We start from the raw sequence: 18,915 nt of genomic DNA on the forward strand, positions 1-18,915 counted from the left end.
CCTAAAAACTTGAATATTTTAATCTTTTGTGTAGAGGGCTTCCTTTATAAAATATCCTCTTTTATTATAAATGTTATATATGATCATTTAGAAATTTGGGAAAATAGAGTATATATAAAAAATGGGAAATAAAATCACCTATAACCCCACCCCCACCCCTGAGCTACCAGTGTGAACATTTTATACACATTTTCTTCCAATTTCTTTTCTATATGTTCTTACATAGTTCAGGTCATAATGCATATAAAATTTTCTATTGTTTTATTTTTCCTTAATATTATAACAAAAATGTCCTTTTGTGACTAAAAAAGTTCTTCATATACATACCCGCTAATAACCGTAAACTAGTCCCTTGTTTAGATGTACCATATAGAGATTATGCATTTTAAAAGCTGTCCTCCAAGTTTACTCAGACTAGAAGTCAGTCATATTCAATTCCTCCTTTTCCTTCACTACCCAAATCCACTTAGTCCTGAAGGCTGTCTATTCTATTTCTGAACAGTTTCTTTTATCTGTCCCAGGGATTTCAATCCCAGCTAGAGCATATAGGGAGCTTTTAAAAATACTGATTGCTGGGGTCCCACCAGAGACCGAGTTAACCGGAATCTCTGGGGGATGGAGCCCAGGCATGCACGAGTCTAAATGCTCCCCAGCAGATTTTAATGCAGCCAGAGTTGAGATGCACTGCCTCGGCCCCTCCTCCAGCCCCACTTCCACTTCCCAAGGCCCAGCCCTCATCAACTCCCAATTAGGTTATTGCAGTTATCTCCTAACTCTTTTCCTGTTTCTAGTCTCTCTCTTCTGCAACCTCTAATCCTGCATACTGCTTCCCAAATTACTTTGGTAAAAACATGGGTCAGATCACATCACTCCCCTACTAAACAAGAGAGTCAAACTTGGCCTGAGTAAGGCCCTCCTCCAACCTACATTTCTGCATCCTTTCCTACTCTGGGTCTTCTAGTGCACCTCACCACTCATCTGAGTTAGCTTTCTGCCTTTGTTCATGCTGTTCCGTAGCCCATAATGATCTCCTTCTCCATTGCTCAAAGCCTGCCATTATCTTATACATATTTCAAAGTCCATTTCAAATACCACATCCTTCTTCAATCAGGCAACAATCATCTATTGAATGACTACTATGTACCATCCATCTGTTCAACATTTTTAAAAATTTATTTATTTATTTTTGGCTGTGTTGGGTCTTCGTTTCTGTGTGAGGGCTTTCTCCAGCTGCAGCGAGCGGGGGCCACTCTTCATCACGGTGCGCGGGCCTCTCACTGTCACGGCCTCTCCTGTTGCGGAGCACAGGCTCCAGACGCGCAGGCTCAGTAGTTGTGGCTCACGGGCCTAGCCACTCCGCGGCATGCGGGATCCTCCCGGACCAGGGCACGAACCCATGCCCCCTGCATCGGCAGGCGGACTCCCAACCACTGCGCCACCAGGGAAGCCCTGTTCAACATTTTTTGAGTTGCTATTGTATCTAGGTACTGGGGATACAACAGTGAACAAGACAGACAAAACTACCTGCCTGTTTGGAGAGGAGGACAACAAAACAAGCAAACAAATAAGAAAATGTTAGATAAGTGTGATGCAGAGAATTAGAATATATAGTGACTGGGTGGCTATTTTCATCTGAAATGGCCTTTCCGAGGAGGTGACATCAATACTGAGATCTAAATGACAGGAAGTGAGGGACCAGCCATTCAGAGTTTAAGGGGCAAAGCATTCTAAAGATAGGACCAGCTAATATGAAGGCTTTCAGGCAAAATGAAGTCTGATTGAAGAGCTGAAAGAAGGCCAGAGCAGCGGAAGCACAGGGGTACAGGGGGAGTCATGGGAGAGGAAGTTGGAGTCAGCTCATGTATGCTTTCTAAGTCAGGGGAAAGAGTCGAAATCTGATTCTTTGGGCAATGATGGGAAGCCACTGGAGGGGTTTAAGTGAGAGGGTGACATGATATGGTTTGTGTTTGAACAAGATCACTCTGGTTGCTGTGGGAACAACAGATTGAGGGGGTGACAGGAGGAGCAGGGACCACGTAGGTGCTTTGGTGGCACTCTGGTTCTCCTCCCAGTACTTGCTCCATTTAAGACAAATAAAAATCAAAAGCTCCTTGTTTATAAGCAAAATATTAAAATTCTTATCATCATCTAACAGGACCTGGATGGGCTGACCTCTCTCTGGCCTCCTGTACACCATCTTCGCTCCTGCTCTTGAGCCTTGCTGACCTTTTGTCAGCTCCTCAAATATATCATTCCTTCAGGCCACAGGGCCTTTGGACTTGCTGTGGTTATATGTTATTTGTGTATGTGATAAAATATACATAACATAAAATTTACTATTTTTAACCATTTAAAAGTGTACAATTCAGAGGCATTAAGTGCATTCACAATGTTGTACAACCATCATCACTCTCTAGCTGCAGAACTTTTTCATCAGCTCAACGGGAAACACTAGACCTATTAAGCAGTCACTTCCCATTCCCTCCTCCCCCAGCCCCAGGCGACCATTAATCTGCTTTCTGTCTCTGTGGATTTGCCTGTTCTGGATAGTTCACAAAAATGGAATAATACAATATGTGATATTTGTATGGCTTCTTTCACTCAGTATAAAGTTTCCAAGATTCATCCATATGGCTTCCCCAGTGGCGCAGTGGTTAAGAATCCGCCTGCCAATGCGGGGGACACGGGTTTGAGCCCTGTTCTGGGAAGATCCCACATGCCGCGGAGCAACTAAGCCCGTGTGCCACAACTATTGAGCCTGCGCTCCAGAGCCTGGGAGCCACAACTCCTGAAGCCCGGGCACCTAGAGCCCACGCTCTGCAACAAGAAAAGCCACCGCAATGAGAAGCCTGCGCGCTGCAACAAAGAGTAGCCCCCACTCACCGCGACTGGAGAAAGCCCACGCGCAGCAACAAAGACCCAATGCAGCCAAAAATAAATTTAAAAAAAGAAAAAAAAGATTCATCCATATGGTAGCATGTGTTAGTACTTCATTCCTTTTTATGCCTGAATAATATTCCATTGTATGGATTTACCATAGTTTGTTTACCCATTCCTTAGTTGATAGACATTTGTTTAAGTTGTTTCCACCCTTCAGCTGTTGTGATTAGTGCTACTGTGAACACTCATATACACGTTTTTGTTAGAACACCTGCTTTCAATTTTGTCACACCTAACAGTGCTAGGTGATATGGTAGCTGTGGTCATATTTTGAGGAACTGGAGATCAGTGAATCTTAGACATGTATTAGTTTCCTGTGGCCTCTGTAACAAAATACCCCCGAATGGGTGGCTTAAAATAACTTTGAAAATTTATTTTCTCGCAGTTCTGAAGGCCAGAAGTCTGAAATCAAATTGTCAGTAGGGCCATGCTTCCTCTGAGACGAAGTAGAATTCTTGCCTCTTCCTAACTTCTAGCGGTAACAGTCAATCCTTGGCGCTTCTGGCTTGCAGCTGCATCATTTCAATCAGTCACACGGCATTTACCCTGTTTGTCTTTGTGTCTTCACACGGCCCTCTTCCTGGGTCTCTTCTTCTTTCAAGGATACCAGCTATATTGGATTAAGGGCTTACCCTATTCCAGGATGACCTTCTCTTAATTTAAATAATTACATCTGCAACAACACTATTTCCAAATAAGGTCACATTCTGAGGCAATGGGGTTAGGACTTCAACATCTCATTTTGGAGGATACAATTCAATCCATGACCAACTGACAGACATTACTGTGCATCTGAATCCCCTGGGGACCTTGTTAACATGGGCTTGCGGTGAGGCCTGAGGTTCTGCATTTTCAGTAAACTCTCCCAGCTGGTATCAGTGCTGCTAGTTCACTGATAGGGTGGCTGACTGGTTTTGCTTTTAGCAATAAAAATGCAGAGTTAAAGGAAACCCCTCAGTCCTGGGAAAACTGGCATGGTTTGTCACCCTATTATATCATAAACCACAATTTGAATAGCAAGGATCCAGCTATGAACTATGGTAATTTACCCATTAATTACATTGCTGACTATTCATATTTATCTTTACATTTAAATAACTTATTTTTGCTAGAACAGTCCAAGTTTTCAAGAATCTGGACCCCAAAAAGCTCCAAACTGTGAAATGGTGAGTTAGTTGAGCTGATGGGCACCATCTGTGAATATCATATATTAACTCATGAAATTATCTATGATGCTCAGCAGTGCCCCTGTTGGGTTGAAAATGGAGATTTCTGACCCCTTTACAGAGTAATTATGCATGGGCAAGAACTTTTTTTTGGCTAAGAGTACTCACTGGGTTTGAAATCTTCAGTATCCTTCTTTTGTTGCTGCCCAGGGACTGTAAAAATGAAGGAGAAAGCTCCTTTCTGAAGTTGGGTTTGAGCTCACTGCAGTAGGGACAGCGTCCCTCCACTCTTGATTCCTATTAGGACCACCTGAAGAACTTTAAAAACTGCTGAGCCCTCACTCTGGACCAAATGACTCAGGCTACCTGGGATTGGGCACAGGCAGTCAGAGCTTTGTTCTTGTTGTTGTCATTGTTTTAAGTTCTCCAGGTGATGCAAATGAGCAACCAGAGTAGAGAATCATTGTGCAAGGTCTTCCTTTATAAGAGAAACCTTGCCAATCTGTTCCCTAATCCTTTTTTCACCTGCACCCATATTCTTCTCTACTCCTCTCTATGTCCACATACTTCTTTGTTATGGTTGATCATTACCTTAAGCAAGTTCTCCTCTTCCTCATATTTGTGTCCTGTTTATACAATGACCTCACTGACCTGGGACCATGTACAACCCATTGGCGGTAATAATTACTCCTGCAACCGACCTTGGCAGGCTTTCCTCAAGCTTTATTGACTGTTTTTCACTCTTTCACAAAAGGTATCCTTAACATCATCCACAACTGAGTTAGCCTGTGACAGTGCTGCTGTTTTGACTGCAGACTCTCTCAGGAATCAAGTGAAATCTCCCACAGAATCTGTACTGTGTGTTCCTCTACAAACCATCCACAGGAAATCTGGGTGGAGAGTACGTTACTTTTTTATTGGGATATAATTCACATGCCATAAAATTCACCCTTTTAAAGTGTCCAATTCAGTGGTTTTTAGTATATTCACAAAATTGTGCAACCGTCACCACAGTCTAATTCTAGAACACTGTTGTCACTCCCCAAAGAACCCCCCTACTCACTAACAGTCACTCCTCATTCCTGCCGCCCCCTGCAACCACTAATCTATTTCTGTCTCAATGGATCTATCCTGGACATTGCCTATAAATGGACAGTTCAACATGTGGTCTTTTGTGTCTGGCTTCTTTCATTTAGCGTATTTTCAAAGTTCATACATGTTAAAGCATGTACCAGTACTGCATTCCTTTTTGTGGCCAAATAATTTTCCATTGTATGGATGTACTATATTATGTTCATCCATTCATAATTGATGGTCATTGGGGTTGTTTCTGGCTATGGTAAATGGTGCTATGAACATTCATGGACAGGCTTTTGTGTGGACAAGTTGTCATTGCTTTTGGTTCTATACCTAGGAGTGGAATCGCTGGGTCATATGGTAACTTTATGTTTAGCTTTTTGAGCAACTTTTGAATTGTTGTTTAACTGTATTTTTTGACCCTGAAACAGTTCTCTTTTAGTGTGAGGTGGTCTGTACTTGTTGGGGTGGGAAAAATGAGTCTCAGGGACTTTAAACTTTTTTTTTCTGTTATCTGTTATACATTTTATGTGCAGGAACAATGGTACCTTCATACAGAAACTTCTTGTCATTCGGCTTCATCATTTCAAAATGTGAGGAAATCTAAAACATGGAGCTCCCGCGTTGGCAAGGACTGGGCGTGTCTGTCTGAGTTCCCGGGTTCCTGACTATCCCTCCAGCTGTATCTCCGGCCACCTGCCACAGTCTGTTACTGGCAGAGACAAGGCCTGCTTGTTCCAAGGACATGACTACTGGGCCACTTCCATCTGAGGAGGCCTGGTGGGGCGTCCAAATGCAGAAACCTGACTGCTTTCCGGGGATAGCAATAAACCAGATGCAGACAACCCTGCAAATGTAAAGCCCCATTGTGTACAAAGCAGAAACTCACGTACCACGGCGGCCACGAAAAGGCCCTGACCTTCGACCCGGCCTCCATCCAGGCTCTCCTACTCCCTCCTGGCTGCCCTGCCCCGCTCCTCGGCTCGGGGTCTGAGACTGCGCGGGCTCGCGGAGGCGGGCGGCCTTCTCCGCATGCGCAGTCTCTGCCGGCCTGTTCCTTCAGCGGGGGCTCTGCCGAGTGCGCGCTCACGCACACGCAACGTCTCGTCTGCGCGCTCACGGGGGCTCTCGCGGCACGCGCCTCCGCCCCGCCCGGCCCCGCCCCGCCTCCTTCCCCCTCCCGCGCGCCGGCCCGCCGCACGCCGCTGCCGCCGCCGCCGCCGCCGCCGCTGCCGCCGCCGCCGCTGCCGCCGGAGCTCTGTAGTATGGCATCGAGGAGAATGGAGACCAAACCTGTGATAACCTGTCTCAAAACCCTCCTCATCATCTACTCCTTCGTCTTCTGGGTGAGTGGCTACGCCTGACCGGCGGCTGGGCCGCCGTCCATCGGTCAGTGTAGTGATGCTCCGGGAAGGGAAGGGGGAGGAAAAAACCCAAAGCAAATATCAAATCTCGGTCCCCTCCTTCAGGAGACAGACGCAGGGCTGGGGCTGCAGGATGGCGGGGTGCAGGCTTGGGGCTGCTCAGACCCTGGACCCCGCCCGGTGCAGGGTGTAAGGGGCTGCGTGGTGGCGGTGACTGCAGGTTGCCGACCTTTCCAAAATATTTTAATGCATTGACTTATTTTTTTAACTCGCGGGTTAGGGTCAGCCTTTGGGGAAAGTTGCGGGTTTATTCGTCTGTTTTCCACTCTGGACACCCCTCCCCACCCTCCCTTAGCAGCCCGTTCGCGGTGTCTCTTGGAGCTAACCTGTGGCCGGCTGGGAGCAGGCGCGAGAGTGCAGGGTTTGATCCCAGATTCCCGGTTATTCCCGACCCCGCGGGGCTGCGAGAGGCAGGCGCTGGGAGCCCTGAGCTGCCTGGCTGGGCAAGGGCGACCAAAGGCCTCCAAACGCAGTGATGGGGGGCGGGCGCCGTTGCCGCGCGGAGACGCACAGAGGGGAGAGGGTCTTACATAACCCAGGGGCATCTTTGCGCTTTCTCGGCGACCCAGGAGATGGGTCTTAGGACCCTTTTCCCACGCCCTTGCACCCTTACACTTATCTTTCTGTCATTGCGTAAACCCAATCCGCAGAGCCCTGGGGAAGGACCCCAGCCACTTGGTGACAGCAGTAGCGCCTCAACTCTGCTCCCCATCTAACTGGTGCTGCTACCGGTCCTTGAAGCTCATTGCAGAAGGATGACGTCAGCCCCTCAGCCGAAGCCTTGGGGGGCTGCGTGGTGCGCTTCGCGGAGCTATGCGCGCTTTTGCGCGCAGGAGGAGGAGGAGCGGGGCGGGCGGTGGGGTGCGGGGGGTGCTCCAGGCTTGTGCCTTACCTCATCCTGTTTGGCAATTCGTGGAGTCAGTGCAGGGCTGACACTGCAGTGATTCATTTGAAGTAGGTGGTACCTAAAGATCATTCCCCATTATTTCTCTTTCCATGTTGACGACTCCCTTCTCCCCAAGTTCTCCTTTCCTACACCAAGCCACAGCCACCCTGCAGGAGAATGAATGTCTGTCATCACCCCCCCCAACACACACACACACACACACACAAATAATCTGGGTCATTTCAGCGTTCAAGGCAGTCATTTTGAAACCTGAGGCTCTGCAGAAAAAGCCAGTCCTGCCTTTGGTTGTTTTTCTCTTTGCCAATTAGCCCTAATTGGTCCTAATTTTGGTTTGAAACTGGGGCACAGTGCTTTATGAGGTACCCAGACTCGGCTTGATGGTGAAACAAGCTGTTTGTAATGACCAAGACAGGAACTGAGATTTATTAAGGATTTTTAAAAAAAATCCCTAATGTGCCCCCACCCCCGCGGACATTCCTTGTCACTGGCATTGGTGATTCTTCAGGTCGGGGAATTGTGGACTCTGGAGACCAGGCATACCAAGAACTCTGCAGTGAGATAAGATAGAATAACAGGTATATCACACAAGGCAACCACAGAAATGGACTTTATTTGGACTGAAAACAGCACAGGTTGAAAAATTTCAGCAGTGGAATTGTGAGCTCTGCACAGATCCTATATTATGTTCTTCTTGGAAAAAGCAATAATGCATGCTGGTTGCTGAAACTTCCCAGTAGCCATTCCTCGGAACTGGCTTAGCTGTTTTTGTTTGTTTGTTTCATTAAATCTCTTTGTGTTTGGTCCTTTAGTATTTACTTGACTTCCTATTTGTTACTGGAGTAAATCATATGGGTGATTATTTTTAGCTTCCTGAAAAATCTTTCAGCGTCCCTGCAGGCTGGTAAAGAAGGGAGTCTTCTAGACGAAGCCTTTTCATATGAGCTCTTTAACTCTTCTTGGCTTACCTCCCCCCCACCTCATGAATCTAATTACCTAATGCACCCCGATACATCTTAAGCACAGAATTTTATGTCCTCTGAAGTTCCTTGATGCCTGCATTTTAATGTTTTCCTACTTCCAAGATTTCCATAGTCTTAAAGTGTTTACCTAAAGCATTTTCAGTAGTTTAAATAGCCTTCAATAATCATTTCATACTTCACAACCAAAGAATGAGATCTCTCCAGATGCAAGGGTATTTTAAGCAAGACATTTTCATTAATAAACCATGGTCCAAATGCTGTGTTCTCCATTGTACCTTAAATGCTGTTTTTCTTTTTAAACAGCTTTATTGAGAAGTAATTCACATAACATATAATTCACCCTTTTTAAAGTGTACAATTCAGTGGGTTTAGTATATTCACAGATTTGTGCAACCATCACCCCAGTCAATTTTAGAACATTTTTATTACCTGAAAAAGAAACCCCATGCACTTTAGCTGTCATTCCCCTTGTCCTCCCAATAAGCCCCACCACCCCAAGCAATCACTAATCTTTCTTCTTTTAAAAATATAAATGTATTTATTTATTTATTTTTGGCTGAGTTGGGTCTTTGTTGCTGCACGTGGGCATTCTCTAGTTGCGGCGAGCGGGGGCTACTCTTCGTTGCGGTGCGCGGGCTTCTCATTGCGGTGGCTTCTCGTTGCGGAGCACCGGCTCTAGGCGTGCGGGCTTCAGTAGTTGTGGCTCGCGGGCTCTAGAGCGCAGGCTCAGTAGTTGTGGCACACGGGCTTGGTTGCTCCATGGCATGTGGGATCTTCCCGGACCAGGGCTCGAACCTGTGTCCCATACATTGGCAGGCGGATTCTTAACCACTGCGCCACCGGGGAAGCCCTAATCTACTTTCTGTATCTATAGATTTCCCTTTTTTGGACATTTCATCTAAATGAAATCATACAGTATGTGGTCTTTTGTGAATGGCTACTTTTGCTTAGCGTAACGTTCTCAAAATTCATCCATGTTTATTCCTTTTTATGGCCAAATAATACTCCACTGTATGCCTGTATCACATTTTGTTCATTCATTTGTCCACTGCTAGACATTTGGGTTGTTTCTGTCTTTTGGCTATTATGAGTAACAGTGCTACAAACATTTATGTACAAGTTTTTGTGTGAACCTGTCTTCATTCCTCTTGAGTATATACCTAGGTGTGGAATTGCTGGGTCATATGGTAACTGTGATGAATCATTTGAAGAACTGCCAGACTGTTTTCCAAAGTGACTACCATTTTACATTCCTGCCAGCAGTGTATGAGTATGTTGATTTCTCCACATCCTTGCCAACATTTGTTATTATCTGACTTTTAAAATTCTAGCCATCCTAATGGGTATCTCATTGTGGTTTGGATTTGAATTTCCTTGATGAGTAATGATGTTGAGCGTCTTTGTATGTGCTTATTGGTCATTTGTATATCTTCCTTGAAGAAATGTCTCTTCGTATCCTTTGATCAATTTTTATTTTGTTATTTTTTAATTATTGAGTTGTATATGTTCTTTATGTATTCTTGACTCAAGTCTCTTATCAGGTATATCATATGCAAATATTTTCTCCTATTCTGTGTGTTGGTTATTCACTTTCTTGGTGGTATCCTTTGAAATACAAATGTTTTTTATTTTGATAAAGTCCAGTCTACCTATTTTTCTTTTGTTGCTTGTGCTTTTGGTGTCATATTTAAGAATCCTTCACCAAATGCAAGACTATGAAGAAAACACTGTCTATAAGAGTGACAACAATTCAGTAAATGCAGTTGATAACTTTATCTTTCTCTGGCACCTAGAACTGTCTGGCACATAGTAGGTACTCAAATATTTGTCAAAACTTCTGGAGTTATGTTAGGTAATTAACAAAGAGGATGATCTTGGTGTTCTTTTAAGTGAAAGATGGAGGAAAGATTAGGCAGAATTTTTTTCCTTCCTGTTCTCAGTGAATCATTTTAATGGGACTGCTTCTCTTCCCTTAGCTCAGTTTAGATTTAGGACTAGAAGACATTTGAGCTTAAAATGGTGGTAGACGAGTAGCATCAAGAGATTGATGTATCTACAGTTATGAAAGAGAGATCTTTGTTTTATCTGGCCTCCTCTTCTATCTATAATCACTCTCCCTCTCTGAGATGTTCCTCTAAAGCAGTGGTTCTCAACAGGGGACAATTTTGCCTCCCCCCCAATAGTTGGCAATGTCTGGAGACATTTTTTAGTTACTGCTGGGAGTGGGGTGCTACTGGCATCTAGTTGGTAGAGGCCACAGGTGCGGCTAAGCATACTACCAGGTACGGGACAGCCCCTCACAAGAAAGAGTTTTATGGCTCAAAATGTCAACAGTGCCTACAACCTCTGCACTAGTGAACTTTACATAGTATACTAGTAAGTCCTATGTAAAAAAAGAGAGTCTTATGCAAGACTCCCAATGTATACTGTTTGGAACCTCCATACCCGAGCATTCTCAACACAATCGCAAGTAAGAAGAAAAACATTCTCCATGGCGCACCATAGTTCTTTATTTGAAGACAAAGGTAGGTAGTTCTTTATATAATAGTGTTGAAATGGATGGGACGATCTGTCCTCCGGTTAGATAGCATCACCTGAATGTTAGGTAAATGGCTCCTTTATTCTCTTTGATTTGTACGTTTCATTTTCAGGTTTATAGAAGAGGAAAAAAAAAAACACACCTAGGAGTAAGTTATCTTGTGCTTTAAGACTAGCAAACAGTACCTGACACATAACAGGTTTACTCTGGAAGTATTTACTTAATGAATGAATGAATAAATGAAATTTTATTGACTACTCTTGGGCTCATGTATTTATTTCAACTCATCTCAATTGGGAGGCTTTTTAAAATGATATTTCCTGTCTACCTGTGGTGGTTTAAATGTGTTCCTGACAGTGATGTGTGGAAAGGTGGAGTAGAGGACTGTATAAGACTCACTTATCCTAATGTTAGTTCAATTATTATATTTTTATGATCAGCTAGTTTGCCGGACATTTTAGTTACCTAAAATTTTAATTGGAATTGAATTTGCTATGTTTGAATTAAAAAGATATCTATCTTACCCTAATACAAAAATATCTCTCCATGGCAAATACAATTTTTTCAACAACAAACAGGAAAACTATCAATATGATGCTTACAAGGTAAATTCCATTTTTAAAAAAATTTTTGTTGGAGTATAGTTGCTTTACAATGTTGTGTTAGTTTCAGGTGTACGGCAAAGTGAATCAGTTATACGTATACATATATTCACTCTTTTTTAGATTTTATTCCCACATAGGCCATTATAGAGTATTGAGTAGAGTTCCCCGTGCTATACAGTAGATAAGGTAAATTCTGTTTTGATTTAGAAATTTTTTAATGTATTTTAAACACTCATCTGTGTTCTGAGCTTAGATTTAAATCCACTACAGCTACATCCACTAAATAATACTGTGAAGAGAAATATCCTTGCTTCATTCCAGTGTATATTGGATTTGGTTTCTTTGATTATCCAGGGAGGCAGTTAACTTTATCAATAGTGCTATCAAATTCTCTTAAAGTGAAATATTAGTGATTTTTTTAAAATTTGGGAAGCATCACTAATCTTTCTTGGGGGAAGATTGAAAGAAATAATAGTCAAAATGTTTCTTCTCTTTTGTCATCCAGAAAGTTTAGGTACTTGGGTTAAATAGAGGGGAAAAAGTCTTAAAGAACAGCCCCTAATGTTTTACAGTGTTCGAATTTGGGCACATAGCAAAGTTTATACGTATTCCTTTGCATATCAGTGAAATTCAACAAACATTCATTGAATGTCTTCTATGCCAGGTATTTCAGTAGAATGTTTACCAACTTTTACTAGCTGCTGCTCTTAGCATGTTACCTTCATTTCTAAGTAATGTAGTTAATCTGCTGGACTTTTCAGTATTAGATGTTATATATTGTCTTCCTACTATGGAAGATCAAGATCTAGCTCTCCTACCACCTTCTCCCTCACTCCCATCTTTCCTAAATTGGGTAGACCCCAATATATCTTTTATCAGTTTATCATTATCATATATCATCTTGGTTAGAGCAGTAGTCAGTGATCACGTTAATGCAATTAGGAAGCCTATTCACAGCTGAACCATGTAGTGTGTCTATTATGATTGCTTGCCCATCTTTTTGTTTTCCCTTCAGTTAAAAATTGCCTTGTTTTATCCTTCGCTTGTTAATTTTCTTTATTTATCACTAAATTATCCCCGTATTCTCCCCAAGAACTGCATATCTTCACTTAGTGTATTGAAACACTTTGTGTATCCTATCAGTTTCCTATTCTTAGAGACATTTGTCCCAGAGCATTCTGACCTTCGATCTGGGCTAGTGTTCTCCAGGCCTTTGAAGCAGCTGACATCATTATAATCTCCGTTTACCATAATCCTGGGGAATTCTGTCTCCTTTTATGTTGTATCCTTGGTTTTCTAGATGTCCAGTCTTCCTCTCTCTTGGTCGTTCATCCATTTTGGTGGAGGAAATCTCCTAGTAACTTTCTGGAAAAGAGTGCATGGGAGGTTAATTTTTTGAGACCTTGCAGTTGTGCAGACCTTACTGTGCTCTTGCATTTAATTTGATAGTTTGGCTGAGTATAGAATTCTAGTTTGTAAATCATTTACCCTCAGAACTTTGCTGCCACTTCCTCTTTTCCCCAGGTCTCTTGGTATTGTTACTGTTGAGAAATCAAATGTTATTTTGATTCTTCTTAAATTCTGCTGTTCTTTGAAAGCTTCTGGAATCTCTGTCTTGTTCCTAGTGCTCTGAAATTTCACAATACTACCCCTTGGCGTATGTTTATTTTTATCTCTTTCCTCTGCACCCTTTCAATCTGCAAACTCATATCCTTCCGTTTGGGGAAATTTTCTTGAATTGTTTTTTTGTTTTGTTTTATATTAAATTTCCCTTCATTTTCTCTGTTCTCTCTGTTTCGATGCTGGACCTCTTAGATCCTCTGTCTCCCCTTCTGTTTTCTAATTCTCTTTGTCTTTTTGTTCTACTTTCTGGGAGATCCCTCCCAGCCTACCTTGCCTGTTATTGCATTTTTCATTTGTTTTATATGTTGATATCTAGGAGCTCTCTGTTGAGGCCTAAGCGTTTCTTTTTCTAGCATCCTGCTCTTGTTTCATAAATGTAATATTTTAAAATCCTTCTGACAATATTAGTGATTTTTTTTTAAAGTTTGCTTTTCTTTGCTGTTTCCTCCAAGCTTCTCTGTTATCTGGCATACTACAGACTTACCTCAAATTTCTGGTACCCATTTTCTCTTTGTTGTTTAAGAGTGGAGCACTAAAAATGCTGATTGGAAGCTCTTAGTGGGAGTTGATTATAATTTGATTATAGGGAGTTGATTATAAGTTGATTATAAGTTGGGTGATTTGGCTGGGCAGTTGAGTTTTGGAACCAAGGTCAATCTCTTTAGGTCTTCTCCTTTGATCTAATCAGATTTCCTGTAGAAGAAGCTTCCAATCTTCTCTCTGGATGAAGAAGGTTAGGGATATGGATGTCCCCACATGCAGTATAAATGCACCTTTGTTTAAGCTCCTGTTTCAAGTGTAGAAGCCAATGTTCACCATGCTTTGGTTCCCCAGTTCACTTCACTCTCCCTGGAAAATAAATCTCTGAACCCATGCTGGAATGGGGGAGAAGGCAGAGACTGGAAGTTGGGGGAGATCTAAGTGCTTTTCAAAAAGCTTTCCCCAGATTCTCCTTATTTTAGCCCCCTCTCATCCCTACTTCCATGAGTGCATGGAGCTGCCTTCTGGGGGTGCTTGTGTGCAAATATTTTATTCTTGACTTTTCTCACAGCCTCCATAGGATATGGCTTTTTCTGAGCTCCCAAAATGTCATTGCGGTTGTCTCTTCTTCCATTCTCATTGTTACTGTGGGTTAAAAAAATCCTTTTAGTGTCATTTCAGTGGAGTTTTGGGAGATAGCCAAGGTAAATGGATGGGTTCAATTCATCATCTCTAACTGGAAGTCCTTTATATCTGTATCTCTACATTGCATGGTACTAATTAAATACGTAGTTGATTGCGAGTGATTAAATAGACTGTCTGAGATGGCAACAGGTGGGCTATTCTAATAGATATTGGTATCTACTTTACAGTTTTTAAAAAGCTTTTGGATGTCAAGGGGAATGTTCTAGGTTGGAACAGGCTTATGAAAGCACATCCTATTTAAGGTCATCTGGTCATCAGGGACTGGAGTTGGACAAATGGGAATGAAGCTCTGAAAGTTGCTGCTGTTTTTTCTGCTCATCGAATTTCTTCCCACCAGGTGGAGGCCCATGTGTCTTCTGACCTAATTCAGATCTTGGTGGATTAATTTAATGTGGAAGCAGCAGAGTTCAAAGTATGGTGGTGAGTGGGGTGCTTGATGTTAGACGAGTCATTGCTCTGCTATTTTTCTGTTACTACAATGATAACCCTTTGTGTTTATTACAGACTTGTGCATTGTAATTTGACAAGTTTTTTTTCCTTATTTAAGCAACTTCCTGCATGCAACATGCAGTTAGGATATGGGTACTAACTTTTACAGCATTTGTGGAACATTGTTGCTTAGAAACTAGCTGACTTTTTATCCAGATAGACTGAAATACTTTTCTCAATTTTAATTATAGCTAAAGTTCTTGATTTGACCCTATCGTGAGCTACATTACTTCTGATTCATTGACTGTTCAGCATTATGTCCTGTTTTAAGTAAGCACTTCAGAAGGTGCTTTGAATGGAAAGTCATCTGTGACTGTGTTTCTCTGTTTAAACATGTTAAACCTTTGACATAGGTGACTAATGCACTACTAAACCAATTTGAAGTGCACTTTAGAAATATATTCTTATGTCTTTTTCTCCTTTGGACCCATTACAGCAGCTTCCAGTTTGGGTTATCTCTTCATGACAGGCAGATTGTTGGATTACTGCTCTTAAATTTCCTTTTTTTTTGGCTGTTATCCCACTTGCCTTGACTGAATGCTTTTCATTCTTGGGTGAACATTTTTGTCCCCTTTTATATAGAGCCCCAATATTCAGCAAGGAAAGGACATAGAGGGGGAAAGATAGGAGAGGGCTTTTCTTGCTTTCCCTTTGGTTATTTGATCACTTGAACATGTAAGCATGTGAAATAGTTTGGTGATCGAATTAAGGATCACAATTCTACTGTGGAAGGTTCTCGTTGTGCTTTCTGTAAGGTATGACAGGCTTTTTCATCATCGTCTGTTTTAGGAGAAATTGCAGTTGCCTTGTACTGAAAGATGGGCTGGGTCAGGTGCAGGTACTAGGTGAGCAATCTAGGTCTGTGGTTCTCAACCCTGTTTGCTCATCAGGATTGCCTAAGGAGCCCTAAAATACGATATGCTTAGACCTCACCCTAAGAGATTCTGATTCAATTGGCCTGGAGGAGGGTGCCAGCTTTCGTAATTTTAAAATGATCTTCCAGGTGATTCAGCTGTGCAAGTAGGATTGAGAACCATTGATTCAGAGAGAACTCTGTATAATAGCAGGCCTGGTTCATCTTGAGTCTCTTGGATCTGGAGATAGCTAGGGAATATCTAGCTATTGAATATCTAGCGTGGGCCTGATTTGGTCTGCTTTGCCCAAAAGTCTTAGGCTAGGTCTCCAGTCTCTCTTAGTAAACCAAAATGGCCTTGTCACTCTTAGGAGACCTTGCTAGTCATTCCTAACTAGAGGAGTGCTCATCAGAATCATTAAGAGGCTTTTAAAAGTCACAGCTGTTTGGTCCTATCTCATGAAGTTTCCATTTTAATTGATTTGGAGAGGGGCCTAGGTATGTATTTTTTTAAAAAAACATTCCCAAGGTGATTCTGATTCCTGGGATGTTACTCTGGTCTGTGATGCAGTTTGTCATAAATAAATTCGTACCGTATGAATGCTTTCCTGTGATGATCTGTAGTACCGTAAAGCTAGTTTGAGGAGAAGCAAGATGTAGCCAGTCTAGTATTTTTCTCACCCACCGAACTGGTCTCTGGCAAGTGTTTGCAATTGAACTCTTGGAGTTTGGAGTAGTTTCCGTTCCTTAGGGGGAATGTATTTGTTTACAGTTGCACTGAGAAGTTAGGAAGAGACTTGGTTTTCCCTCTTTCAAAATATTAGACTGTCATCCAATATGTAAAACAAAAACCTGAATTCATTTCTTACTAAAGTAAGAGAGAGCAGTACTAGTCAAGCACCGTTTATGAGTGAAACAGCTTGCTGGTCTTTTTGGGAAGTGTGGTGGTGTTTGATGGTTGCTTTGGGTGCAGAAGCAGATTGGTTGACCTTGGCCTTAGAACCATGGCTATTTGGGTGAGACTGTTGTTGATCGCCTCTGAGAAGCATAGTCACTGCAGTGCATCTGCTGCTGATTGGTTGCTCTTGAATTGTGTGAGGCTGTCACTGTAATTAGCTTCTAGAAGTATGTTCCCTGAAAGAAGTTGAGGTTTTTGTGTGTGTGTGTGTGTGTGTGAGGTATGCAGGCCTCTCACTGCTGTGGCCTCTCCCGTTGCGGAGCACAGGCTCCGGACGCGCAGGCTCAGCGGCCATGGCTCACGGGCCCAGATGCTCCGCGGCATGTGGGATCTTCCCGGACCGGGGCACGAGCCCGTGTCCCCTGCATCGGCAGGCGGACTCTCAACCACTGCGCCACCAGGGAAGCCCCAGAAGTTGAGTTTTTATTGATAATTAGGCTAAGGTGAGTTGCCACTGCTCAAATAGGTTTAGAAGTGGGTGCTGGTAGTTACTAGTTACCATGCCTACTGAATAATCAATCCTCTTCCCCCCAGGAGTATAGAGACTTATTCTTGCCTCAGATTACCAATTCTCATTTCTCAGTGAAATGAGTTTGTCTCTGCACCTCAATTCCCATTCTCCAAACATCATCATGGTGATGTATAGAATTCTTTGGTGAGTTCATTGTTCTAATCATTCCACAAACGGTCATTAGGAGTTTATGATTTCCAGGGAGTATACTAGGACTTCTCTAGGGTAGACCCCTTTGGGTTGAAAAGGAACCCAGATCTTGATCATGAAGCTGGGTGGTAAATGTTCCTAAACATCCCTTCCACATCCACATCTCTATTTGTGTTCAATTTCTATTTCTGATGAAGCTTTTCAGGATTTTTCACCTCTTCCAATTTCTGTTTCATACTAAACTGTATCACTCTCTTGCTATTCTTTTAGCTATTGCCTTCTATTCCAGGCGATTTGAGATTAGTCCTATGTGAAGTCTTGGCTAAGACACTTGCTGTGTGACCTTAGGCAATTCACATGCTCTCTCTGAGCCTCGGTTTCCTCTTCAGAATTGAACATATCTGCCTCAGTCAAGTGGTGAAGGTTAAATCACATTCAAGTGCTTTGTAAAGTGTAACAGGTGTGTTTTTGGCAACATTATTTCTTATGGTGTAGAGTGTTGCTTTTTTCTTAATTTCTTGCACATGGGAGGTACTATGTCAATATTTGTTAAATGAATAAATTGAGCAGAACACCCCCTACCCTGGAAATTAGGGATGATTAACTTTTCAGGCTTTATAGTTTGCTACCAAAGAGAGCTGATATTCCAGGAGGGTTTGAATGGAAACCAAATACATAATGAGTTTAGGTCGCTGAGTTTAGCCCCGTCATTGGGATAAGGGTATTCCTATTTAGGATAAATAAATATAAACCTGCCATTTAAAATGTATAAAATAAATAAGCTACAAGGGTATATTGTACAACACAGGGAATATAGCCAATATTTTATAATAACTATAAACGGAGTATGACCTTTAAAAATTGTGAATCACTATGCTGTACAGCTGTAACATATAACATTAAGTATAACTAAATAAAAAAATCAAATGAGAAATTGATGGCTTATTCTTTTTTAAATTAAACTTTTTTTTTTTTTTTTTGCGGTACGCGGGCCTCTCACCATTGTGGCCTCTCCCGCCGCAGAGCACAGGCTCCAGACGTGCAGGCTCAGCGGCCATGGCTCACGGGCCCAGTCGCTCTGCGGCACGTGGGATCTTCCCGGACCGGGGCACGAACCCGTGTCCCCTGCATCGGCAGGCGGACTCTCAACCACTGCGCCACCAGGGAAGCCCTAAACTTTTAATTTTAGAACAGAAAAATTGTGGAGCTAGTACATAGAGTTCCCACATACCACACAACCAGTTTTTCCTGTTACTAACATCCTACTTTAGTATGGTACATTAGTATGTTACAGTTAATGAACCAAGATTGATGCACTATTAACTAAAGTCCATACTTCATTCAGAATTTTTGGGTTTTTACCTAATATCTCATTAAGGCTACCACATTACATTTAGTAGTCATGTCTCCTTAGACTTCATTGGACTGTGACAGTTTCTCAGACTTTCCTTGTTTTTGATGACTTTGACAGTTTTGAAGAGTACAGGTCACGTACTTTGTACAATGTC

General features: G+C 42.5%; 2 protein-coding genes across 3 annotated transcripts in view; one reads left to right on the forward strand and one right to left on the reverse strand.

Annotated features, from left to right (window-relative positions):
• Nucleotides 1-6,215, reverse strand: part of RPGR (retinitis pigmentosa GTPase regulator) — a 267,450-nt gene extending 261,235 nt beyond the window's left edge. For both annotated transcript variants that reach the window (XM_027091320.1, XM_027091321.1), the window contains exon 1: nucleotides 6,077-6,215. The gene's annotated coding sequence lies outside the window, so the exon portion shown is untranslated. The remainder of the gene's footprint in view (nucleotides 1-6,076) is intronic.
• Nucleotides 6,216-6,342: 127 nt separating this feature from the next.
• The window catches only part of TSPAN7 (tetraspanin 7), a 136,695-nt gene continuing 124,122 nt past the window's right edge, over nucleotides 6,343-18,915 (forward strand). The window contains exon 1 of the mRNA XM_027091336.1: nucleotides 6,343-6,529. Coding sequence (XP_026947137.1) covers nucleotides 6,449-6,529 — 81 coding nt within the window. The 5' untranslated portion in view covers nucleotides 6,343-6,448. The remainder of the gene's footprint in view (nucleotides 6,530-18,915) is intronic.

The sequence above is a fragment of the Aethalodelphis obliquidens genome, unplaced genomic scaffold (assembly GCF_003676395.1).
Source record: "Aethalodelphis obliquidens isolate GAN/ISIS:26980383/991018 unplaced genomic scaffold, ASM367639v1 scaffold71, whole genome shotgun sequence".
In the NCBI taxonomy this organism is placed as follows: domain Eukaryota; kingdom Metazoa; phylum Chordata; class Mammalia; order Artiodactyla; family Delphinidae; genus Aethalodelphis; species Aethalodelphis obliquidens.